The sequence below is a fragment of the Acinonyx jubatus genome, chromosome B4, assembly GCF_027475565.1.
Source record: "Acinonyx jubatus isolate Ajub_Pintada_27869175 chromosome B4, VMU_Ajub_asm_v1.0, whole genome shotgun sequence".
Taxonomy (NCBI): Eukaryota; Metazoa; Chordata; class Mammalia; order Carnivora; family Felidae; genus Acinonyx; species Acinonyx jubatus.
Window position 1 is genome coordinate 138968607 of NC_069387.1, and position 23947 is coordinate 138992553.

The following is a 23947-nucleotide window of genomic DNA, read 5'->3' on the forward strand; positions in this document are numbered from 1 at the left end:
CTCCCGTGTGACCCCTGTCGTCTTTCCAACTGTCTCTTCTTCCAGCTGCTTCCTTCCTGGTCATTCTCTATCAGACTCACCTATGGCAGCAGTGATGTTCCTCATCCTGGCGGTGGCCGGCTTCGGTGACACCTGCGCACCTCCCTCTCCGGGACGAGCCGAGGCCTGTTTCCCCAGAGAAGCTCCAGGCGGAAACCGGAAAGGCAGGGCCCATCAGAGCAGCCTCTACCGAACGTGTGGTCCTGCAGCATTGCGGGGATGGTTCTGGCGTTGACAGGCTCGAAGTGGCAGAAGAGCTAGCTGAGGGGAAGCTTAAGAGTGGCTGTTTCAGACTCACGGGACCCGAGGGGCCCTTGGGTGCTGCAGCCCCTCTCCTCTTGAGGACAAGAGAGGGCCCAGGGACGGAAAGGGCCCCAGAGCAGCTGAGTTTGCAAACTACGGATGGACACCAGCAGTCCACGTGTTAGTTTCGGTTACTGACTGACCTTTAGCCTTTCTGAAGCGGACAAGGGCGTCTAGTGAAAAGGGCTGGTGGAAAACGTGTGGGTGATTAAGAATTACTTTTGACTCGGGAATTTTTTTTTTTTTAAGGAACTCAAGACGACAACTTCCAAGTTTCCTTCCACAGTATCCAATACCAGATAGACTTAAGAAATGTGTGGAACAAAAAATCGACATTCTGACTTTTCAGCCGTTACTTGCAGAGGTAGGGAAAGGGTCTGAGAAAATACTCTTCACTGAGAAAAAACTTGAGTTTTCTGACGGAATCAGGGGGAGCCTACCGGGTTCATTTTTTGCCACAGTTGGCTGGGAATTTCCAGTTCATGGGAGACAGGTCCTCCTGCCGCCGACACTAGTTGTGGGGACGCCGGCAGCCCGGCCTGTCTCTGCTTGGCGTGGCTTTCCCTCCAGAGTCAGATTCTCAGCAGCTGGGAAGGCGTCATGTGTGGGAAGGCCCTGCAGCCATCGGGACCAGGGCGGGGACCAGAGCCGGGACGGCAGGGCCACACAGCTGCCGCCCTTGCCAGGTGCCATGGTGCTGCCTTGTGCTCGGGCCCATTGGTGGCTCCCGGAGGAAGTCTCGTCCAGCCTGTCCACTGTTAGAGGTGGTGGCTGAAGCCAGACCCGGAGCGGGGCCCCTGCAGGGCAGGGGTGGCACCGAGGAGCCCAGGGACAGGGAACACATGCCTGTGAGCACATGGAAACCAAGTCCAGGCAAAAGGAAAGTGTCCATCTGCTTGGTGGGGAGAGCACTTGCCCGGTGTACAGGAGGGCACTTCCCATGGGGTTCGGGGGTCCACGAGCCTGTGCGGTGTCCAGGTGATGACGGGGAGACCAGACAGCAGCCGGAGGGCGCCCTTATGTGCGCTGAGCACGTGTGGCAGGGGAGAACAGGTGGACGTGGGGCTGTGTGCAGAGGAAAGAAGGTTTAGGGGGAAGCGAGGACCTGGGGAGTGGTTGTCTGAACCAGAGCAGATGCCCCTAGGGGTAGTGGGGCCCTTCCTTCCCGCGAGGCTCTGGGCCCCCAGCGGCCGGGCAGGGGAGGCTCCCGCGGTGCCGTGGCGTGCATTCGGGAGGCACAGGTCAGAGGGGCCCCCCCTCCCAGACTTGCTAGCCTTCTGGAAGAGGGAGAGAGAGGCCACATACGGTGAGTAGCACATGGAGACACCGGGCAGGTGGGACAGCCCTGCGTGGCTGGGCCGCTGGCATGGCCACTTGGAGGGGCCAGTGTTGCAGAGCGTGGATGGAGCGGGCCGCAAACTGGAAGCGAGGAAGCTTGTTAGGAAGGTGTTGTGGTATCCGTAATGAGTTCCGGGTCTGAACTAGGTTCCGTGGCAGCAGGCTGGCCGTAGAAATAGTTGGGGGGAGGGGGCACACCCTGAGGCCAAGTGACTGGACCATGATGAGAGCCTGTGTGTCCCTGACTCCCCTTCACGTGAGCCTGGGCACCGGGAAGGGACCTTCCTCATGAAGGCAGAAGTTCGCAGATGAAAATTGAAGCGATAACGTTGATGGTACCAGTTGTGAAAAGTGCTGTGAGGCTGAAGGTTCCAGACTTGTGTCGCGGGTGTGGTCTGTTTAGTCATGTAACTGCCCGTGAGACGTGCCCTTGGTCAGCGTCCCCGCAGCCCGCGTGAGTATGGGCACATGCTCTGATGAGCACGGTGTCACCGCGGTCCAGATGAGGGATGCCTCTGTCCCCCCAGCATTTCTGTGTGCCCCCACCCCATCTCTCTGCTTCACATGCTCCACCTTCTGTCGCCAGATTTTTGTTTCCTTTTTGGAATTCTACAAACAGAATCCTAGTATTCTTTTTCTTTGGCCCTTTAACTCGGCGTAGTTATTTTGGTTTGAGGTCCGTCTGTGTGGTAGACAGAAGAACAGCTCCCAAAAGATGTCCACGACTCACACCGGCACCTCTGACCGGGGTCACCTCACATGGTCGAGGGGACTCGGCAGGTGGGGGAGATGACCCTGGATTTTCCAGGCGACCCAGCGGAGCCCAGGAGTCCTTGTGGGAGGGCACCAGGAGGGTCGGACCCCAGGAGGTGGACGGGCCGGTTGGCCCGTGATGGTGGGGATGTGGCGCTTCTCGGAGAAGAACGGGCAGGAGGACGTGCTTCTCCCTGGGGGGCCTCCAGGAGGAAGCGGCCATACCCACACCTGGGATTCAGCGCCGTGAGGCGAGGTCACATCTGTCACAGTTGGTACTGCTGTGTCCCTGCTTCTTAGGGCTGTGTCGTTGCCACGGGAGCGCGTTCCTCAGCTCACCTACTGATGCTACACAGGAGGAGTCCCACACTGCATGGCTGTGTGTCACAAGACACCTGGCCACGGAGGCTGGCGGGCTGCCTTCCAGCCAGGGGCCGGAAGAAGGGGGCCGGGGGAGGCAGTGCCGACCGGGTCAGGCTGTCATTACAGGTGGCCGCACCACACCGTGAATGTGCTCGGTGCGCTAACTTGTCCACCTGAAAATGGTCCATCTCGTGAGTTTCAGCTGCTTTTTCTGCCTCTGTTGCAAGGATCGTGTGGTTTTCTTTCTTCAGTCTGTTCACGTGGTGAATTCCTTTGATTTTCCAGATGTTAGATCAGCCTTCTGTTCCTCTGATAGCACTCACGTGTGTGCACACGCGTTCATCTGTGTTCACGAGGCACGTTGGTCTGTAGTGTGGTTTTCTTGTGACACTTTTGTCCTGTGTTGATTCGAGCGTAGCGTGAGCCTCCTAGGATGGTTTGGGGTGTCTCCTCCTCTTTATTTTCCTACGAGTGTGTATGTAGGAGTGGTACTACTCATTCCTTAAATCTCTGACGGAATTTACCAGCAAGGCGTTCAGGTCAGTTTTCTTTGTGGGAAGATTTTTAATTAGGAATTCAATTTCTTTAGTAGTGATAGGGCAAATCAGCTTCTTTCTTGAGTGAGCTTTTGTGGGTTGTTTTTTTTTAAAGGACTTTGTTACTGTTTAAGCTAATTTATTTGCATGAAGTTGTTTATAATGTTGGTAATTTGCACCTCTTTTTTCCTGATCATTCTGGTTAGATGTTTATAAATTTTTACTAATCTTTTCAGAGAGTCAGCTTTTAATTTTATTGTTTCTATTTTTTTTTCATTGATGTCTGCTCTGATTCTTACTATCTTTCCTCTGCTTACTTGGTTTCATTTGTTCTCTTTTATGTTTATTGACATTTGTTTCATAGCTTAAAATATCTGTTTTGCTAAGTATTTCTTGCACACTTGAAAAGAACATGCTTTGTGCCATTAGTAGTGGGTTATTCTGTAAAAATCAGGGTGTGTTGGTCAGTAGTGTTGTTGAAATCTTCTGTGTCCTAATTGACATCTGTCTCCTGTCCCACCACTTCTGGAGAGGCAAGTGTCACTTATAGCCGTAGACACGTGTCTGTTTGTCCATGCCAGGCCATCGGTCTTTACTTCCTGTATCGCAGCTCTGTAATTAGGGGCAGAAATATTCATGGTTATCATGTCATCTTCATTGGTTAGCCCCTTTTTCGGCATGAAACGTCTCACTTTATTCCTGGTGTTCTTGGTTCTGGAATCTACTCTGTGTGATACTCGTGTAGCTTATGCAACTTGTTTCTGATCAGTGTTAACATGGTGTTTCTTTTGTCCTACTTTTAACCTGTTTATGATTTTACCTTTTTTTTTTTTAAGTCTTTTTAAAAAATTTTTTTTAATGTTTATTTTCGAGGAAGAGAGAGAGAGTGAGTCGGGGGGGGGGGGGGGGGGAGAGAGAGAGACACAGAATCCAAAGCAGGCTCCAGGCTCCGAGCTGTCAGCACAGAGCCCGATAATGGGGCTTGAACTCACGAATTGCGAGATCATGACCTGAGCTGAAGTCGGACACCCAACCAACTGAGCCACCCAGGTACCCCATTTATGACTTTATCTTTAAAGTGTGTTCCTCGGGGCACCTGGGCTCAGTCGGTTGACCGTCCAACTTCAGCTCAGGTCACGATCTCATCGTTCGTGAGTTTGAGCCCCACGTCGGGCTCTGCGCTGACAGCTCGGAGCCTGGAGCCCGCTTCGGATTCTGTGTCCCCCTCTCTCTCTCTGCCCCTCCCCTGTTCACACTCTGTCTCTCTCTCAAGAATAAATAAATACTTAAAAAAGTTTGTCAGTAAAACGTGTTTCTCATAGGAAGCCCTCAGTTGGTTCTCGCTCTTTTACCTATTTGACAGTCTCTGCCTTAATTGTGCTGTTTTTACTTTCGCGTTTGTGTGGTTACTGATATGACTTTGTTTAAATTTATCATTTTGCTATTTGTATTTGTTCATTGTTTCCTTTTTTTTTCTTTTTCTGCTTTTATTTTGTAATTCGTTTATCTCCCCTCTCGGCTGGTAACTTTTCTTTTGCAGCGTGTGTCCTGTCGCCTCAGGGTTTCTGACAGCGCTATGCACTAGAACTTTCTGCTGCAATAGACATGTTCTGTATCTGTGTTCTCTGACATGGCAGTCACTGGCCACAGGTGGCTGTGGAGCGTCTGAAATGTGGCTGCTGCACCAGGGGAATGGAGTCTTCAGTTCTGTTTAACTTTACTTCAGTGCAGCGTTGAGTAGCTGCGTGTGGAAGGTGGTGTCGTGTCGGCGTAGCACAAGCTTGAAGCATCTAGGGGTCTAGTGTGTCCCACATGGTGAGACCCCCATGGCAGCACCTTCTCGGTCTCTTTTCTTGGACATTTTGCTAATGTCATAAATACGGCTTCTACGTACGCTCTGAGATTCATGCTGTGTTTTACCGTGTTTACTTTGCATATATATCGTCCGTTATCTTTTAAAAGCATTTTAAAAGAGAAGTCTTTTCTGACGCCTACCATGTAATTCCCATTCTTGGTCCACTGCTTTGCGTGGACCCACACCCCCCCATGGGGTCCTTGTTCTGCTAAACAAAGGGAACGTCTTTGGTGCTCATCTGCGAGTGAGCGATTCTTTCGGCCCTTGTGTGTCTGGAAGAGTGTTTCACCTCCATTCTTGAAAGAGATTTTTGCTGGGTCTTGAATTCTAGGCTGGAGCTTTGCAGAGGCCGCTCTGCTGTCTTCTGGCTCGTTGCTCTCCTTCTTACCTTTTGTTCTCTTGCATGTAACGTGCACTTTTTTCCAGCAGCTTTTAAGGTTTTCTCTTTATCACTAGTTGTAAAAAAAAAAATAATTTGCAACATGCCTTGGGACAGTTTTCTTCCAATGTCTGGGCTTGGGGTTCCTTAAACTTCTTGGATATATGGACTCACAGTTTTCCTCAAATTTGGGGATTTTTTGGCCATTCTGTCTTCAGATAGTCTTTCTGCTGAGCCCCTTCTTCAGATTCCCGTTGCTCCTTGGAGCCGCCCCGCAGCTCAGAGATGCTCTGCTCAGATGTCTTCAGGACTTGCCTCTGCATTTTGGAAGGTTCCTATTGCCAGTCCTCAAGTTCACTAGTCCTTTTTTTTTTTTTTTTGCAATGTGTAGTCTGATCCAGTGTGCTTTAATGTCACACATGATAGTTCTCCTCTCCACCGGTTCAGTTGGCTCTTTTTTAGATCTTCTGTGTGTCTACTTCACGCGCTCAGTCTTTTCTGGGTCTTCAAAGAACAGCTATTTCAGTGTCCTTGTCTGCAGATTCTGTCATACATGTCATATCTGGTTCTGTTGAGAGGTTTTTCTCCCCGTTGTAAGTTGTAGTTTCTGTTTCTTTCTAAGTCTGCTGACCGTTTTTTTAAAATGTTATACTGATTTTTGAGGGAGAGCTGGGTTTTTTTTGTTTTTTTTTTCTCACAAGAGTGGGAAGGGCATAGAGAGAGGGAGACAGAGAATTCAAAGCAGGCTGTGCACTCAGAGCAGTGAGCCCGACGTGGGGCTCAGACTCATGAACCACGACATCATGACCTGAGCTGAAGTCGGACACTCCACCGACTGAGCCACCCAGGCACCCCTAAGCCTCGTAAGTTTTCAATGCCAGACACTGGATTTTATCTTGTCAGCTGTTGGATATTTTTCCGTTCCTGAAAATATTTTTAAGTTTGTTCTGGGATGCAGTTAAGTTACTTGGAAACAAATACTTTCAAGCTTGGCTTTAAGGCTTTGTTAGGTGGGTCCAATACCTGTTGGAATGCTTGGTCTGATGTCTCGTCTATTACAAGCCTTTCCATTGGGGCTGATGGGAACCACTCTGTTCTTGATCCTGTGTGAGCTCTAGGAATTATTCCATCTAATCCAGTGGCTCTCAGCCCTGGAGACATTTTTGGCTGTCATGACGGGCGGGGGGGGGGGGGGGGGGCGCGAGTATCAGCAAGTGGGTAGGGGCCAGGAATGCTGGTAAGTGCCCAACGATGCACAGAACGGCCCCCACCCCAGAGAATGGTGGCAGCCCGGGTGCTGGTCGAGCCCTGCTCTTATCCCATTAGTTGGGTGTCCCAACATGACATGGTTTCCTATACTCGTGCACTGACCAGTGCTCGGCTGACAGCCCGGACGGGACCCTCCGAAGTGCTCCACACCTCTGTGCCGCTCTCTCTTCCTGGCGCTCTGCCACCTTGGCCTCCTTGGACCCCAGTTCCATGCCCTCAGTGCAGAGACCACACAGCTCCCCTGGCCCTCTGCGCCAGGGCCTGGCAGCTCTCAGGTGGCAGCCGGGGCCGTCGCGAGGCTCCCTGGGGTACACGGGCCACTGTCCCATGCTGGTGGTGGTCGGTGTTTGAAAGCTGCCTTCTCCCCGGTCCGCTGAGTTTCAGCAGCTTGGACACAGCGGCTCCAGTGCCCGCCGCTTTCCTGGGCACGGGCGTGTCGGACGTGTGACCCTGCTCTCACTAACTTGCTGGGTTTTTTTTTCAGCTTTTGAACATGTCAAACTACAAGGAGAAGTTTTCGACTTTGCTCTGGCTTGAGGAGATTCATGCAGAAATAGAACTGAAAGAGTATAACATGAGTGGGGTCACCTTGAAAAGAAATGGGGATTTGCTGGTTCTGGAGGTCCCAGGACTGGCTGAAAGTAGGCCTTCTCTGTATGCAGGTGGGTTTGTTACGTGTCCTGTTTTCTAGAGGGACCGCAGACGCTGCCCCCTTTGGGGGAGAACGCGTGAACCGCAATACTGCAGTCCCGTCGTCTCCCTTCCTTTGCTTTGGCTCAGAGTTTTCCGTGCACCCAGCCCTGCGCTTTGGCCGTGGTGACACGATTCCTAAGCAGCTGACCCCCGCTGACGTTTGTTCACAGCGTTTGATTTTATAGTACAGCAGCAAAGCTCTGTGATTGTATCGTTTTACATGTCACGCTATGTTTTTTAACTAGGTGATAAGCTGGTCTTAAAAAGCCAAGAGTACAGCGGACATGTCATCGAGTACATCGGCTATGTGATTGAGGTGAGAGGCGCGCCTGCTCCGCTAGTGCTGGGCCAGCCCTTCCGGCCAGTCGGGGGTCACCTGCCCACCCTGGCTGGGGCAGAGGCGCGTCTTCAGGCTTTGACGGTACTTCAGAAGATGCAGGATGAAGTAAATACTTAAATAAATTTGACGCAGAAAGAGAACTTAATAGCTTTTCAAAAATTACATACTTTTTGGGGTGCCTGTGTGGCTCTGTTAGTTAAGTGTCTTGTCTGACTCTGGATTTGGGCTCAGCTTGTGATCTCACAGTTCTATGAGTTCGAGCCCCACGTTGGGCTCTTGGGCTCTGTGCTGACAGCTCAAAGCCTGCTTGGGTGGGATTCTCTCTCTCTGTCTCTCTCTCCTCGCCCCCCCCAACCCCTCGCACACGTGCTCTCAAAATAAATTAAAAAAATTTTTAAGTCCTGTAATTTTCAATCACGTAAGCCGTATAGCCATATTTACCTTTTAAACATATCAAGTGTAAGTTGTGATGTTTGCATTTAGTCAGATTTGGGCATCCTGAATGTGCTCCAGAAGAGAGAGCCTCGGAAGGAAAAATGCACTTAAAAGTCTACAGCTCTTACTGCTTCTGTGGAGATTTGTTGGCTTTTCTAGCCCCTCCTGGCCCACCGCAAGGTTGTGTGACTCGGCAGCTGGTCTCCATTGCCACCCTGCTCGTAGCACTGCCGCGAAGGGTCAGGGGAAGCCTGCTCACTGCCCCAGGCAGAAAACTAACTGAGGACGCACCAGCGCCCTGCCTCTGGAGTGGGGATGGGCTGCGGGGACTAGAAGGGTCTGGTAAGGATTTGCAAGAGGGGCGACATCCAGCCTCCGCAGCCACGCTTGCCGCATTCTGCACCAGCACACCAGCGCCAGCCCTGGCCAGTGCAGCTGGTCGTGGGGAGGGGGACGACTAGGGAGGGAGCCGACCCTTGGCGCCCTGCCAGCTGCTCCCGCTGACTGTCCTCAGGGATGTGGCGGCACAGCGAGCTGCCCTCTCTCCCCCTGCAGAGTGGTGGCCACTTAGCCTGAACCTCCCCAGCTGTAACCACTCTGGCTGTCGACCAAGAGGTATGAGGAGCCCATTATGGCCAACTGGCACAGTCTTAGCTTCCAAAGAGTAGACCCGATTGTGCCCCTCAGGGAGGAAGCCCTGGGGACTAAAGCCTCAGAAGCAGCAGGGCCAGAGATTGAAGGTACAAGGCCCCCTTGGGTCCTGAACACTGGTTGGGGGGGCGCCAGCACCATAAGCTGACAAACCCACACTGAAGCCTTGGGGGTGTGGAGCACCCTTACTCATCCTTCGGTGGGATATTCCACAAAGTCATCTGCCTCTGAGTGATGGAATTCATGGTCGAGTTAGTAAACTCTACAGGCCTCAGCCCATCGCTGTACTTGATTCTCTAGAATTTCATTTTTGGCCAGTGCAGTGGCATAGGAAACCATGATGGTCCAGGAGCCCCTCAGGAGAGCCCCACAGGTGGTGTGGTGGGCAGAGGACATGCATCCAGGATGAGTACTTACTTACTCCGTTGATGTCAGATTGGTTCTTCCTTGACAGGCGGCACAGTGTTCTCACCCTGGCAGCAGCTGGTGGGGACATTCCAGAGTGAGGCCACTGTGCATCTGGCAGGTTGTGTACTCATGCTAGTCCGGGGGGCCCCAGCACTGACCCCTGCCACCATAGTCACCTCCACAGAGGGGCCTCCTTGTTGCCAGGAGCATGTGCCTGGAAACAGACATGGTCATGTCCTCCTTTCCTGCTTAGTTTATCTCATTGAGCATGATTTTCATCTCCAAGCACTCTGCTTGATTTATTAAAGGTGCCCTGGATTTTTTTTTTTTGGAGGGAGAGAGGTGTGAGTTTTTTTGTTTTATTATTTTAGAGACAGCATGAGCGGGGGTGGGGGGGGTGCAGGGGCAAAGTGGGAGAGAGAGAGAGAGAGAGAGAGAGAGAGAATGAGAATCCTGAGCAGGCTCCATGCTCAGTGCAGAGCCATCTTGGGGCTCTATCCCAATGGCCCTGGGATCATGACCTGAGCTGAAATCAAGAGTGGATGCTCGACCGCCAGCCACCCGGGTATCCTGCTCTCTTAGTTTTTATATTAGGTTTGTTTATCTTTTCCTTTATGGATTTTTTTAAAAATTTCATATGTAGTATTTCAGGTTTCTAGAAATAACTGTCAGTATGTGAAGTCCTTCGGGCCCAGATCTGTGATGGCTGTTTTTGCTGACCCTCACTCTTGGTGATTTGCTTCCTTGTGTGCTTGGTGATCTTTAATTACAGATTCATTTTCATCTGTCTCCATCCCTGGGAAACCTGGGGACCCGTGCCGGGCTCCCCCTCCGTCCACAGGGATTGTGGCTTCTGCTCTGCTGCAGGGAGGGGCCCTGCTGACGGGGCAGCTCCACCACCGTGTGCCTGCCGGCCTCCTGTCACAAACCAGAGCCGGCTCCGGTCACCTGGCCTCCGTGAAGCCCGCGCCGCCTGGCAGCCCTCATTCAGTTTGCACCCCTTTTCAACTCAGGGCTTTCCTTCCTGTTTTTTTTTGTTTGTTTCTTTCCTCCCGTGCTCCCTTAGAAATTCCCTTTCTGCCCCGCCTGTCCAGGAACAGCTTTGTGCAGGCGTTAGTTTTGGCTGGAGGGTCCCAGGATAATAGGTTCCCTATTCTGGAAGGGGAAGTCTTGGAATGACCTCTTTACGGAGGTGCTTTTGCGGCAGGTACCCCTCGCTGCATTGGTCATTGTTTGCTTTCTCGTCTTCTTCAGAGAAGACCTGTGTGGCACACTGTTTCCCCAGAGCCCAGATCTCTAGGGTGCAGCCAGTGAGAAGCTCAGTAAGTGTGCTGGTGTGGGTGCGTCCACCGACCAGGTCCTCCCGTGTGGACAGTGTAACGACACCAAACAACACTGTGATTTAATCCTCTTGATTATTTTTGCAGGGATTTAAAATGCCCAAGTGTAGCTCAAATCTGTAAAGGGTTTCATGATGTGTTACTAAAGATAGAAGATTGTCCCAACGAATCCAATGTAAAGTATGGAAATTAAATTGTTTGTTTCCTTTTTAGGTTCACGAAGAAGAAGTAACTCTTAAACTTAACCCAGAATTTGAACAAGCATATAACTTTGAACCCATGGATGTGGAATTTACATATAACCGGTGAGGCTTTCGGTGTCTCTTCCTGCAAGCGCGTTTTCGCTGTTGATGGCAGCAGCCTCTTCCGTCCGTCTCTCCACCCGGAAGTGCCGGGGTGGGGGAGGCAGCGTGGGGTGTTCGTGTTTCTAGGTCACGACTCCAAAGTTGCAAACATTTTCTCTTCATTCATTTCTGGACTTTAAGTACGTTGAGATCTTGTCATTTACCACATTGCGAGCGTGGAGCAGTGGCCCTGCCAACCTGCCGTCCCCTCCCTTTCATCTACTGCACCCCCCCCCCCAACTAACTGGGATTTTGTATTTGTTTCTCCCTTGCTTTAAAAAAGAAAAAACAGTTTGTGCATCTTTATACACACACACATACACCCACACACAGGAAAAATGTATTTAAAAAAAATTTTTTTTAACGTGTATTCATTTTTTGAGAGAGAAAGTGTGCGCAAGCAGGGGAGGGTCAGAGAGCAAGGGAGATACAGAATCCGAAGCAGGCTCCAGGCTCTGAGCTGTCAGCACAGAGCCCCACGCGGGGCTCGAACCCACAAACCGTGAGATCATGACCTGAGCTGAAGTCGGACACTCAACTGACTGAGCCACCCAGGTGCCCCAAGTATTTTTTGGGTTTGTTTTGAGCTTGCGGTCCCTAGTGTCTAGGAGGATTTCACTGGCATGTTACCAGGATTCTCCATGTTGTGTGTCACTGTTCAGTGTCACCTACTGCTTCCCCCCCCCCCCCCCCCGCCCCGGGTGAGTCCACTACTCTACTTGTTGTGTGGACGGACATTGGCCCTGTCTCTGCTCTGAAGGTTTTCTGTGGGTACCTTCTCCCTCCTTGTGCACAGACACTCATGTTTTCTGGGCTGTACACTTAGAAGTGAGACTGTGGTTTGGGGGATGTACATTTCAGCTTTTACCTGTGGTGACATGAGAGATCCCCAGAACCGGCATCTGTAAGAACCTCTTGATCCATGCCAGCCCAAACCTGGCTTCGTTAGCCTTCTAAATTTGTGCCAGCTTGCTAGGTATGTAATGTCTCCTTATGGTCTGGAGGTGCATTTCTCTGACTGCATATAGAGTTCAGAATTTCCATGTTTCTTGGCCACAAGATTTCTTCCTCTCTGAAATACTGGCTCATATCTTTTCCTTCTGAGTAATTTGGTTTTTGATATTTGTAGGAGTCCTTTCTGTGTCCTTTGTGCTGTGCTGTTCCTGGGTAGGCATGCTACAGAGAACTTCTCTAGATCTGTTGCTTGTTGTTTCATTGCATCTTTTAAGTATGAGAAGGTGCTAATTTTAAGATAGATCAGAGATTTTTTTTTATATTAATTTTATTTAAGGAACATTTGAGTGTTGGGACTGCCACCAGCTCGAAGTGTGTTGGGCGTGAATGGGTTGAGGGTCAGCAGGGAGAGGCCGTTACTGGCCATGGAAGCAGAGCAGGTGGAGTGGGAGCTAGGTGAGGTCCAGGAAGGGGACGGTTCTTGAAATGAGAGAAACCAGCTCAGTAGAGCCCCTGCAATGGCAGGGGTTACAGGGGTGAGGAAGCATGTGTGGGAAGAGGTGGACCTGGCCAGGTGGGACAGGGGTCCTTGGCAGGACGAAAGAGCCAATTTGTCCGTGGACGTTTCTGACCGAGTGTCCCCCTGGACCGTGCAGTGGGCCCACTGAAAGGGAGGAGAAGGCAGGGAGGGAGAAGAGAGCACGGGCGGAAGGCGGTGCACGAGTTGGCCTGCGGAAGGACGCGGGACAGAGGGCAGGTGTGACAGGCCGTGGGGCTGAGCCAGAGAGAAGGTGTCCAAGAACAGCCAGAGGGTCTGTGGGCCTGGTACCGGCAGCAAGGGGCTGCTGGAAGGCAGCGATCTTGAACGCATGGACAGACACGGGCCCAGGTCTTGAGCAGGCTGGTGGGCGGCCAGGTGGAAGGTGGAAGAGATAAGAGACCGGGTGGGAGCGGCGGGCACCTCAGCACGAGCCCGGCTGCCACCTCTGACAGCCTGGAGCTGTCTGCCTCTCTGGAGCCTCTGCCCGTCCCGGTTAGGGTTTAGGTTGCTTGCTTGTGTTAAGTTACGGAAAACCAGAATTCTCACTTCCAAAAAAATGTACGTTCCCCACTTGTTAAGAAAGACGGGAAGATGGGCAGCACCGCTGCTCCACGGGTTGAACAGAGCTGAGGGTGGGGCCTCTGAACAGGGCAGGTGGGCCGCACGTCTCTGTGAGTGCTTGCTTCCCATAGGAAGTTTCCTGTTTGAAAAGAAGTGGGCCTACGGAGATACAACGTACGTGTGGTCACCTGTGCCTGATGAAACGTACGGTTTGAGGATTTGGACGTGTGTACATCCCGTGAAAGAGCACATCCACCACCGCAGACACTTCCTGTGCCCCTTCCTCGTTCCTTCTCCGCCCACCGTTCCCGGGCCACGGGCAGCACGTTTGTTTGCACTTTGTACAGTTTTACATAAATGGAAACGTTCAGGACCTACTGTTTTTTGCCTGGCATCTTTCTTTCCCTTAGCAGAATTATTTTGAGATTTGACCGTACTGTTACATGACTTTGTTGCCTTTTTGAAAATGGTAGTTGTCAGGTGTATAACAGTGATTCTGATTTGGCTCCTTTTGAGGCCTGAGTAGTGTGTGTCGTTAGAGGAATCTGCCACAGCTCACCTGTCCAGTCACCTGTGGGTGGACATTGGGTTTTTCCGTACGTCGGTCGTTCCAAAGAGAGCTGCTGTGAACGTCTGCGTACAGGTGTTTGGATGGACCCAGGTCCCTTTCTCTTGGGTGGGGCGGTGTGATGGCTGGGTCCTGTGGTGCCAAACAGTTTTCTAAAGCAGCTACACCATTTGCATCTCCAGCAGCTCGTGTGAGGGTCCCGTCGCCCCACCTGCTCACAAGCCTTGGGCCGGTCAGTCTGCTAATTTCGGTCCTTCTGTTAGTTGGGAGGTGGTGCCTCTCTGTGGCCCGGGTGCACGTTTCCCTCCTGAGTAAAGCTGAGCAGCTCTCCATGTGCTCGCTGCCGTTCATGCGTGTTCTCGTGCTGCCGCGTCTTGAGCCCAGGCAGTAGAAGCCCTCCTCTTGGTCCTCCTCCTCTTGCCTGCCAGGCTGTGGGGGCTCTTTGGGGTCTTTGGTGCTCCTGTGTGCCTTTTAGATTCAGCCTGCCGGTGTCTGCACGGCACCTGTTGAGATTCTGATTGGGATCACGTTGAATTTTTAGGTCCGTTCACGGGAGAATTGGCACCTTCATATCGAGACTTCCAGCCCTTGAAAACGGTCCCTCTCTCCAGCTAGTCAGGCTGTGTTTCATTTCTCTGACCAGTGTCTGCACCGCTCACCGGGAGTGTTTTGCTTATCTTCTGTCAGATTTTTCCAGCTCTCAAAAAAATGTAATGCTGTGGTAAACAGTAAGTAATTTTAACCTCAAGTTGCTTCTAGCTGCTATTCACGAATGCAGTTTATTTTTGTGTGTTAATTTAGTATCCCGAGAGCTTGTTAAATGCATCTGATGGTTCTAGTAGCTTTTACAGATGATGTGGGATTTTCTACATAGACCACCTTTTTGTTCAAGTAAAGAGCTTTACTGCTTCCTCTCCTATCTGAATGCATTGTTTTTCCTTGCCTGACTGCACTGGCTAGAATAGCATTTCACGGAAGTGGCCTTGTTCCCGACCTGAGGGTGTAGCATCCATTCAGTCTTGAACGTCAGGCACCACGTGAGCTGGATGTAAGCCCTTTGTATTCAGCCCTCCATCAGGTTGAGGAGATGGCCTCAAGTTTTCTGCGAGCATTCAGTCATGGCTGGGTATGGGGTTTTGTCAGATGCTCTCTCTGTATCCAGGTGGTCATGTGGTTTTCCTTTTTTTTTTTTTTTTTTTTCGTCTATTAAGATCATTATACTGAGTGGTTTTCTAATGTAAAATCAACTTTGCATTTTTGGAATAAGCCTCACTTGGCCCTAATGTAATTTCCTTTAATACGTTTGATATGGTGTGCCAGAATTTTATTAATTTTTGCATCTATGCTTATGTGGTGTGTTGGTCTGTGGTTTCTTGAAATTATCTTTTTTCTGATTTTGGTATTAGGATAATGTTGGCCTCACAATAAGTTAAAAATCATCACTTTCTCCTCCGTTCTGGGGGCTAGTTTGTGTAGAGTATGTAGAATTGGTATTCTTCCTTAAACGTTCAGTGCAATTTGCCAGTAAAGCCTTCTCGGTTTGGAGCTTTCTTTGCAGGAAACTTTCTGACTACAAATTTGATTTCTTTAATAAATCAGTAACTATTTAGGCTACCAATTGTGTGTTGAGTGAGCTTTGGCAGTATGTGTCTTATAAGAAAAGAATTTGTGCATTTCATCCAAGTAGTGCATTTGCGTGAAATAGCCTAGTATTTCCTTAGCAGTAGTACTTTCCGAATCTGTACTGATGATGTCCCCCTCTCTCGTGCCTGACAGTGGGAATACCTACCTTCTTAGGTCTGGCTACAGGCTTCTCAGTGCAGCCTTATGAGGGAAGAGGAAACCAGCTTTTGATTTCATTCATATTTTGCAGGCTCTTTCTACTTGTTATTTCTTTGGCTTCTGCTTTGCTCTTTATTTATTTGGGGTTCCATCTGCTCCCCTTTTTCTAGTTTCTGGTGGTGGAAGTTGAGGTCATTGACGTGAGACCTTTCTTCCTTTGTGATTTTGGAGTTTGGTGCTGGGTGAGTGCTGAGTGCTGTCCTGTGGAAGGTCGGAGCACAAGTCACCCAGCCAGGGCCCAGTTCGGTTGCCAGGTGTTTGCTGTTAGGAATAGTGAGGCAGGAAGTCGTCTTCCGTGTCTGCACAGTGATGTGGATGTAGGGAGAACTGGCATCTTGGCAGCGTGGAGTCTCTTTTCCAACCATGGGGTGCACTTAGCGGAGCTTTCCGTGTTTTTTCCTTTTGTTCTTTGTCCTCCTTTGGAAGTCTTGTCTAGCGTTTTCCTCATGGTTTTCCACCTCTAACTTGTTTCACGTTTTAGTGCAAATAAATACTCTAGGATTTTACCACTTAGTATCTTGCTGTCTTTCAGATCAGTCAGGTCGGGAGATGATTCATCGGTCTCCACTTTAAGCTATTACGCTCATTGCCTTTTTGGCATTTCTCGAGATCATTATTGCTTACCTTCGGCGTGCTCATGAGATGAAGTATTTCCACTGGATAACTTCGGGTCAGACCTTTCTTGTGTGTGTAGGATGAAAAACATGTTACTTTTATTTTGGTGAATTCCTCCTGTAGTGTGCTTCTGGGATCTGTTGAGAAACCGTTTATTCCCGTTTGGCGTGCTCTTTAGAAGGAAGGCCGTGATCCTGCAGGGTGACCAGCTTGTCTAGTTTGCCTGGCGCTACCTTTGTGACATGTCCCGGTCTTCTGTGCCCTTTGAAAGGTGTCGGAAGCTCCCCTCCTGCTTCTCGGGCAGAGGCGGAATGGCCCCGGCTCGCCAGGCACGGAGCTTGGAAAGCCTCCCCCGGGAAGGCCTGGCCGTTCCTCTGTTTCTTCCCCTTGAATTGATCCGCTTGAGTGTCTTGGAGCCCAGGTAACTGTGTGTGAAGAGTCCTTGCGGGGACACAGCAGGGCTGCCAGGAGCCTCGTGCGCGGGGCCCCAGAGGAAGGGCCTCTGAGGGCTGTGCTTGTGCATTCGGTTTTGCCAGCTTCACACCCCCACCCGCCCACCCACCCCCTACCCACGACTCACCGGAGGGCGACCGTGAAGTGTCTGCTCTACACCTCAGTCTGAATTTTCCAGAAACCTGTATGCGGCCCGATTTCTGAGCTGGTATGGAGCAGCTCTTGTACCTTTGCTTCTTTGAAGGCCAGATGTTCTTTCTGGAACAGACGTCCATCTTCAACTGTGCCTTGGAGCTTTGGTCATCCCATTTCATTGAAGATGAGGTTTTATTTTACGTTTTTAATTCTGTTTGTTGTGTTAAGAAACAAGACAGGCCCACAACGGAGTGGCTTATGCTGAGTGCCACGTCACCAAACAGGGAGGCGATTACCGGTTTGGCTCCCCCGAAACGGAATCTTAGGCTGGTCGGTCGGGAACTGCCTGGTCAGGACTGGTCAGGACTGGTGAGGCTCCACCTGCCGGACCCCTGCCCGCCCCCACGGAAAGCGAGCTGGGGAGAGCCGGCCCCCCTGTTTTTCCCGGGATAACTCCCTCGTGCCGTGCCCGCTGCCTTCTGGCTGCGGGAGTCCTTCGCATCGGACAGCTCCTCGGAGCCCCTCTGTCCGCTGCCTGGGATGCTGCCTGGTTCGGATCAGTTTTTACTCAGAGTCTTAAAATTGTTAATAAGCCTCAGTTTATGTTTTAACTTTGACTTGTGAATTTCAGAGGTTTAAATCTTTACAATAAAAATTACTTTGTTGTTGAGATAGTGGTATTAATATTTTAGGCTGTTTTTCTGTTTTTTCCCCCTACTTGTTCTCTTTATATATTTAAAAGAGAAATACTCCCAGAAAGGAAGGAGTCCCTGCTGTCCCCATACATGGGATGTCTCTGTTTAAAGTTCTTCTGTAAACCTCCTAATGTTGTCATGTTGTGTATAGACAGACACCCACTGAAAAATGAGCCCCTGCGCTCCAGACTCCCTGGCGGGGCCTCTGAGAACCTCGGGGGCTCTGACTCTAAGACGGCCCCTCTATAAGTATTCGTACAGGTTAGATTTCCACGACCAGTACTAGGCCAGTATTTCTAAACTGGAGGTGAATTATTTGATATTCTCTCTCTGGCAGGACCACGAGCAGACGGTGTCACTTTGCGCTTGAACACGTCATCCACTTAGGTGTTAAAGGTATTATTTTTGTGGAATGATAGTTCACTTCTTCCCAGAGTATTTTTACAAGTTCCATGTAAAATTTTGTGTAAAACACAGTCTCTTCGGTCGTATATCACAAGTAAAATTATGTGATAGCCAACGTTTTTCTTTGCCACTGGCAAGTTTCAGTGTCTCTTTACTATTTAATCTGTGTGGAAATTACTGAAACTGAAGCCGTTGCCCTGTGCTTGTCCCTCCGTAACATAATTAACTTTTGTGCCTCCAAATGGGCACAGGGCTCCGTTGTGAGCAGTACCCAGAACTGCTGTTCTGCTGTAGCCGAGAAACCAAGTACGGGACCCAGATGGGAAAAGCCTAGGTTGCTGCTGTTCATTCATCGTTTTCAAGCTTTCGGTAACACCTACCTTCTTATCTCGTTTTAAAAGTGTTGTTTCCAGAAGAAATCATTTTACAGTCTCCCCAAGTGACGGTAAACTGGAACGACGTACAAGACACCAAACGTGATGGCCAGCCCACCAGCAAGGTATTGCTTCGATGACTTTGAAATATTTCGTAGATGGTACGTTAGTTCTCAATGGCCTGGAATTTTAGAGGGGTGTCGTTCAAATATAGCCCAAGATCACAGCTCAAATGAAACTAGGATATTCGGGGGCGGCTGGGGTGGCTCAGTTGGTCTGACTCGTGATTTTGACTCAGGTCATGAACTTGTGGTTTGTGGGATCGAGCCCCGTGTTGGGCTCTGTGATGACAGCACGGAGCCTACTTGGGATTCTCTGTCTCCCTCTCTCTGCCGCTCCCCCACTCACATGCATGTGCGCGCATTTGTTCTGTCTCGCGGTAAATAAGTAAAAGCTAAGGTATTCAAACAACAGATTTAGCGTGAAGTTTATATACAGTTACACGGTACAGTAAGTGGAGAAAACCAAGGTGCAGATCTGTTTATATGAGCTTATCATTTAATTTTAAAAGTATATGCTTTTCTCATACACTCAGGCACAAGCACATTTATATGATTATATATGCATAGAAAATGTCTGGAAGAACATGCGTCCACCAAATGATTAACATTTGTAATCTTTGTTTTTTTGTGGGTTTTTAAGTTTATTTATTATGAGAGCAAGAGGGAGCATATGCACATGCGTGCAGGGGAGGGGTCGGGGGGGGGGCAGAGATAGAGAGAGAGAATCCCAACGTGGGGCTCAAACTCACAAAGCCTGAGCTCATGACCTGAGCCAAGATCAGGAGTCAGACATTTAACGGACTGGGCCACCCAGGCACCCCAACATTTGTAATCTTTATGAAGATTATAAAGATAGTTTATTTTTCACTTATGGAAGCCGGTTCCATAAATAGTTACATAGTGCCTGTTTTGTGCCAGCTATCGTCTAGGCTGTCCAAATGTTTATATGAGTAAAACAGAAATGGTTTTATTTATCATTGTGTTTCCAGTAATGAGAAAAACTCTCCATGTCTGTGGTGGGGGTTGTAACCTAGAGTACTGTGCTGTTCGAATTTGCTTTTTTGAACATGCTTTAAATATATAAAAAATACAAAATTTTAATTCTAATATTTAGAAACCCTTTCACCATTTTGTAGCCCCTCTCCAAAAATGCAAAACTGATAGTTTTAGAATACTTACCTACATATTCACAGAAAATCCTATGAAGGAAACATTAAAAAGTTTCCATTAAAATCACCTTTCTTTCTTACCCGATCTAAAAGTAGCAAAGGATCTTCAGTGGAACAGACACAGCGTCACCTGCAGCACCCCGCTCGCCCGTCCACCCTGTGGCCTGATTCTCAGGGAGGGTCTGTCACCCTGATGGGGACTCGGTGCCAGGTGGGGGAGGTGGTGCTGTTTGTGTGGGTCACATTCCTCATCAGCTGAACCTCAATATGTTTAAATGCAGAACATGATCTTCTTATGGATAAGCTAGGTCGCAAATGAACTTGAGGTCATTCCACACATCAACCAAGATGCAGTTACAGAGACTGAATCTGCCTTCCTACCTTAACTAATCAAAACTCAGACAAAGCACACAACACAACAGTTTCAGATACTTGTGTATCGCATGTCCTAGGACAGTGATTTCTGACAGAGGAAGCAAATGAGGTGACCCTGTGATTGCCCCAGCTTACGATCTTCAGAGCTCCCTGGCCAGGGAGCAGAAAGGGAGGCCAGTGGTCTACAGAATTGAGGAGACACACCTGGTGGCAGCGTAAGGACAAGGTGGATGGCATTCACAGGGCAGAGGACTGGGGGAGAGCACAGGACAAGAAGGGTCTGCAGAGCCACCCCCCCCCCCGCCCCCCGCCCCAGAGTTGTGTCACGAATGCATGCCTGGGAAAGAAGCCCTGGAAAGCAGAGAGGAAGCCTGAACCCACCCCCACCCTTCCCCCAGTGCCGGAACGACTGGTTCCCAAAGCCAGAGAATTCACAGGGCAACAAGTAGAGTCCTCAGAGGGTGTTGCCTGCGGGTGGGGAGAATCTAGCCCTACACTGCCTGCCAGCCCCACCCATCCACGGGCCCAGCGGAGAGTGGCTCTCCAAGCAGTGCAGCCACATCCCACAGCCAAGGTCAAGGATAGTTGCGGGAGTACATACCCACAAGGTGTAAAATTCACAACAGCTGGTATCTAATCCAGAAATAAACTGAAAAACACTGTCCATAATAAGGAATTTCAGGGGCGCCTGGGTGCCTCATTTGGTTGAGCGTCCAACTTCAGCTCAGGTCATGATCTCACGATTTGTAGGTTCGAAGCTCCACGTTGGGTTGCCCTGATAACACGCAGAGCCTGCTTCAGATTCTCTGTCCCCACCCTCTCTCTGCCCTTTCCCAGCTTGTGCTCTTTAAAAAAAAAAAAAATTATTTTTTAAGGACTTAACATTGCTACTTTATTTTAATATGAAATTTATTGTCAAATTGGTTTCCATACCAAAAAAAAAATTTAAAAAACAATTCCATCAGTTGAAATCAACTAAAGAAAATAATAGTGGTATGCCAGGCCTAATAATGCAGGAGCGTGAAGGATGCCATGAATTCCATCTGGGGGTGTCTTTGAGCTTGCCGAGTAGACACCATTAACAAAGCTCACCCTCCTAAGTTGAAAAATTTATGGACGAGAAATTGTCATTGAGATTAAATGGTGGCAGACATGTCCAGGGAATATTGCGGGGGTTCAGTCCCTTCATGAATCTTGGGAAAGATGGACGTGTGGAGATGGCAACTAGTGGGCAGCAGAACGACATTGGAATGGTGGTAATTCCAGGAAATTGTGTCATCCTGTTAGAAGCCTTGGAATGAGCATTGTTAACAACGGGTGTGTTATGGAAGAAACCAGTGGCTTCCACGTGTCCCCTCTCCGTAGCTCCTACTATATAAACATGTTCCTACTATATAAAAATCAGGTTGTGCATTTTCATATTGAACTTTCTTGTTAAATAAACTTCTGTAATAGTCAAAAAAGTAGTAACAGTGGTAGGAATTAGCAGACATGGACGTCAAAACAGTTATTATAATTATACTCCATATGCTCCACATTCAGTGGAGATATAAACAATAAAAGATAACTTTCTAGAGACAAAAACTGAAGGTCTTAAGATGAAAAGTATATCAGACAACTAACAGACTAGAGACTACAGTCAGAAATATTAGTGAATTTGAACACGGATAGAAACTCAGCAAAGCGAAACAATAAAGAAGAATCTTAAAAAAAAAAAAAATCCAAAAAAGCATCAGTGAGCTGTGGGACAAGTACCCACAGCCTTGCATCCACACAATTAGAGTCCCAGAGAGGGGAGTGTAAGAAATACTAGAAAAAACAGTGGAAACTTTCCTGATTCGGTGAAAACTATAAACCTACACACATCTCCAGGAAATTTAACAGACCTGAAGTACAAGAAGTCTGCAGAAAACTGCACCAAGACACATGACAATCAAATGCCTGAAAGTTGCTTAGAAAGAACTTATAAACCTTAGAAACAAAGTCTCATTATAAGCAGGGGAGCAGAACAAGGAACGGCAGCAGATTTCCTATTGATAGCAGCGGGGTGGTTCTGGAAGGTGCTGGCAGGAAACACTGTCCGCCTGGAACTCTGTGCCCAACCTACACTGCAGAAATGAAGAGGATGTACACAATTATCCAGACGTGCCTGAGCTGAAAGATGGGGCAGGAGTTACCGCTGACCTGTACCACCAGCCACGAGAGCCCTTACAGCACACGGAAACCGCCCTAGAGGGACACGATGGCCTCCCTGGAGGAGCAAAAAGGACCAGAAATGATAAGTGGGTGTGGACATGTAAAGAATGTTTTGTTGCAGAAAAAAATCCTCTTTAAAAGATAACTGAGTTTTTAACTTTTTAATTCATTTAAAAGCGAGCACACACACGGCAAAGAGGGGCAGAGGGAAAGTGAGAGTCTCAAGCAGGCTCCGTACTTGGCACAGAGCCTGATGCGGGGCTCAGTCACAACTGTGAGATCGTGACCTGAGCTGGAACCAAGAGTCAGATGCTCAACCAGCTGAGCCACCCAGGCACTCAGTAACTGACTTTTTAAACAGAAGGAAATCCTATAAAATGTGATGACGTGGGTGGACCTGGAGGACATTATACTCAGAGAGATAAGCCATGTCCTACAGGATCCATCTCATATGCGATCTCTTTTTTTTAATTTTTTTTAATGTTTTTTTATTTATTTTTGAGACAGAGCGAGTCAGAGCATGAGCAGGGGAGGGGCACAGAGAGAGGGAGACACAGAATCCGAAGCAGGCTCCAGGCTTTGCACTGTCAGCACAGAGCCCGACACGGGGCTCGAACTCACGGACTGTGAGATCATGACCTGAGCCGAAGCCGGATGCGTAACCGACTGAGCCACCCAGGCGCCCCAGCATATGAGATCTCTAAAATGATAAGACCCACGGGGAGCCTGGTGGCTCGGTTGGTTAAGCGTCCGACTTCGGCTCAGGTCATGATCTCGTGGTTCGTGAGTTCGAGCCCCGTGTCAGTCTCTGTGCTGACAGCTCGGAGCCTGGAGCCTGCTCCAGGGGCTGGGGGAAGGGAATGGAGGGCTGCTGACAAGTGGGCACAAAGTCTCAGTCCTACAGGGGGGCAAGCTCTGGGGGTCTGCTCTACAGCTCTGACCTGCATTACATGCTATACTGTACATAGGAACATTTTTAAGAGGGAAGATCTGAAGTGAAATGTTCTTACCGTGGTAACATTTTTAAGTGATACTTAAATAATTTTTAAAAAGATAATTGATTTTTTAAGTTCTTGAAATAGTAGCAACGTATTACGTAGTTTGTAACATACGTAGATCTAAACAAGGGATGGGAGAAGAGAGTGTCACTTCTCTTATACCATATTGGTGTAATTTACTTCAAGTAAATTGTGATCAGTTAAAGATATATACTCTAAATCCTAGAGCAACTACTGAAATAACAAATATAAAGAGCTAGACCCACAAAGGAGATAAAATGGAATTATAAAAACAATTCAAAAGTAGCCAGAAAAAGACGGACACATGGACAGTTGTACCATGACCTTACTTAATTCCCACCCACCTGTGCAGTGATTTACTTAGAGTGGGCGTTGACATCTCTGGCTACGATTGTGTGTCTAGAACAGTTGAGACACAGAGAAAACAAATGGCAAAGTGAGAGAGTTACATGTAACGGCATCAGTAATCACATCATGTGTTCGCAGTCCAAACACGGCAGTTAAGAAGCAGAGATTGCCGGCTTGGATAAAAAGGAAAGACCCAACTATATGCTGCCTATAAGAAACACATTTTAAAGTTTTTTAAATTTATTTTTGAGACAGACAGTGTGAGCAGGGGAGGGGCAGAGAGAGAGGGAGACACAGAATCCGAAGCAGGCTCCAGGCTCTGAGCTTTCAGCACAGAGCCCGATGTGGGGCCCGAACTCACGAACCGAGAGATGGTGACCTGAGCTGAAGTAGGACGCTCAGCCGACTGAGCCACCCAGGCGCCCCACTAAGAAACACATTTTAAATATAAAGACACAAATAAGTTAAAAGTAAAAGATGGGAAGAGGTATCAACAAGAAAGACAGTAACAGTCACAGGATGGGGTGGCGGGGTGGCTGTGTGAATGTCAGAGTAGGTTTCGGAGCATAGGGAGGATCAAGGTGGTGTC

At 49.1% G+C, this 23947-nt stretch overlaps 2 protein-coding genes across 8 annotated transcripts in view; both read left to right on the plus strand.

The window, feature by feature from the left end:
• The window catches only part of MOV10L1 (Mov10 like RISC complex RNA helicase 1), a 71882-nt gene that overhangs the window by 27265 nt on the left and 20670 nt on the right, over window positions 1–23947 (plus strand). For all 7 annotated transcript variants that reach the window (XM_027070392.2, XM_027070393.2, XM_053199560.1 and 4 more), the window contains 6 exons: window positions 592–706; window positions 7320–7497; window positions 7774–7844; window positions 10916–11007; window positions 17748–17806; window positions 18217–18314. In XM_027070392.2, the coding sequence (XP_026926193.2) occupies window positions 592–706; window positions 7320–7497; window positions 7774–7844; window positions 10916–11007; window positions 17748–17806; window positions 18217–18314 (613 nt within the window). The remainder of the gene's footprint in view (window positions 1–591; window positions 707–7319; window positions 7498–7773; window positions 7845–10915; window positions 11008–17747; window positions 17807–18216; window positions 18315–23947) is intronic.
• Window positions 18326–22351, plus strand: LOC128311004 (small nuclear ribonucleoprotein G-like). Its single transcript, XM_053199566.1, has one exon. It carries the CDS (start codon window positions 20908–20910, stop codon window positions 21094–21096), a length of 189 nt encoding a protein of 62 aa, XP_053055541.1. The 5' UTR covers window positions 18326–20907; the 3' UTR covers window positions 21097–22351.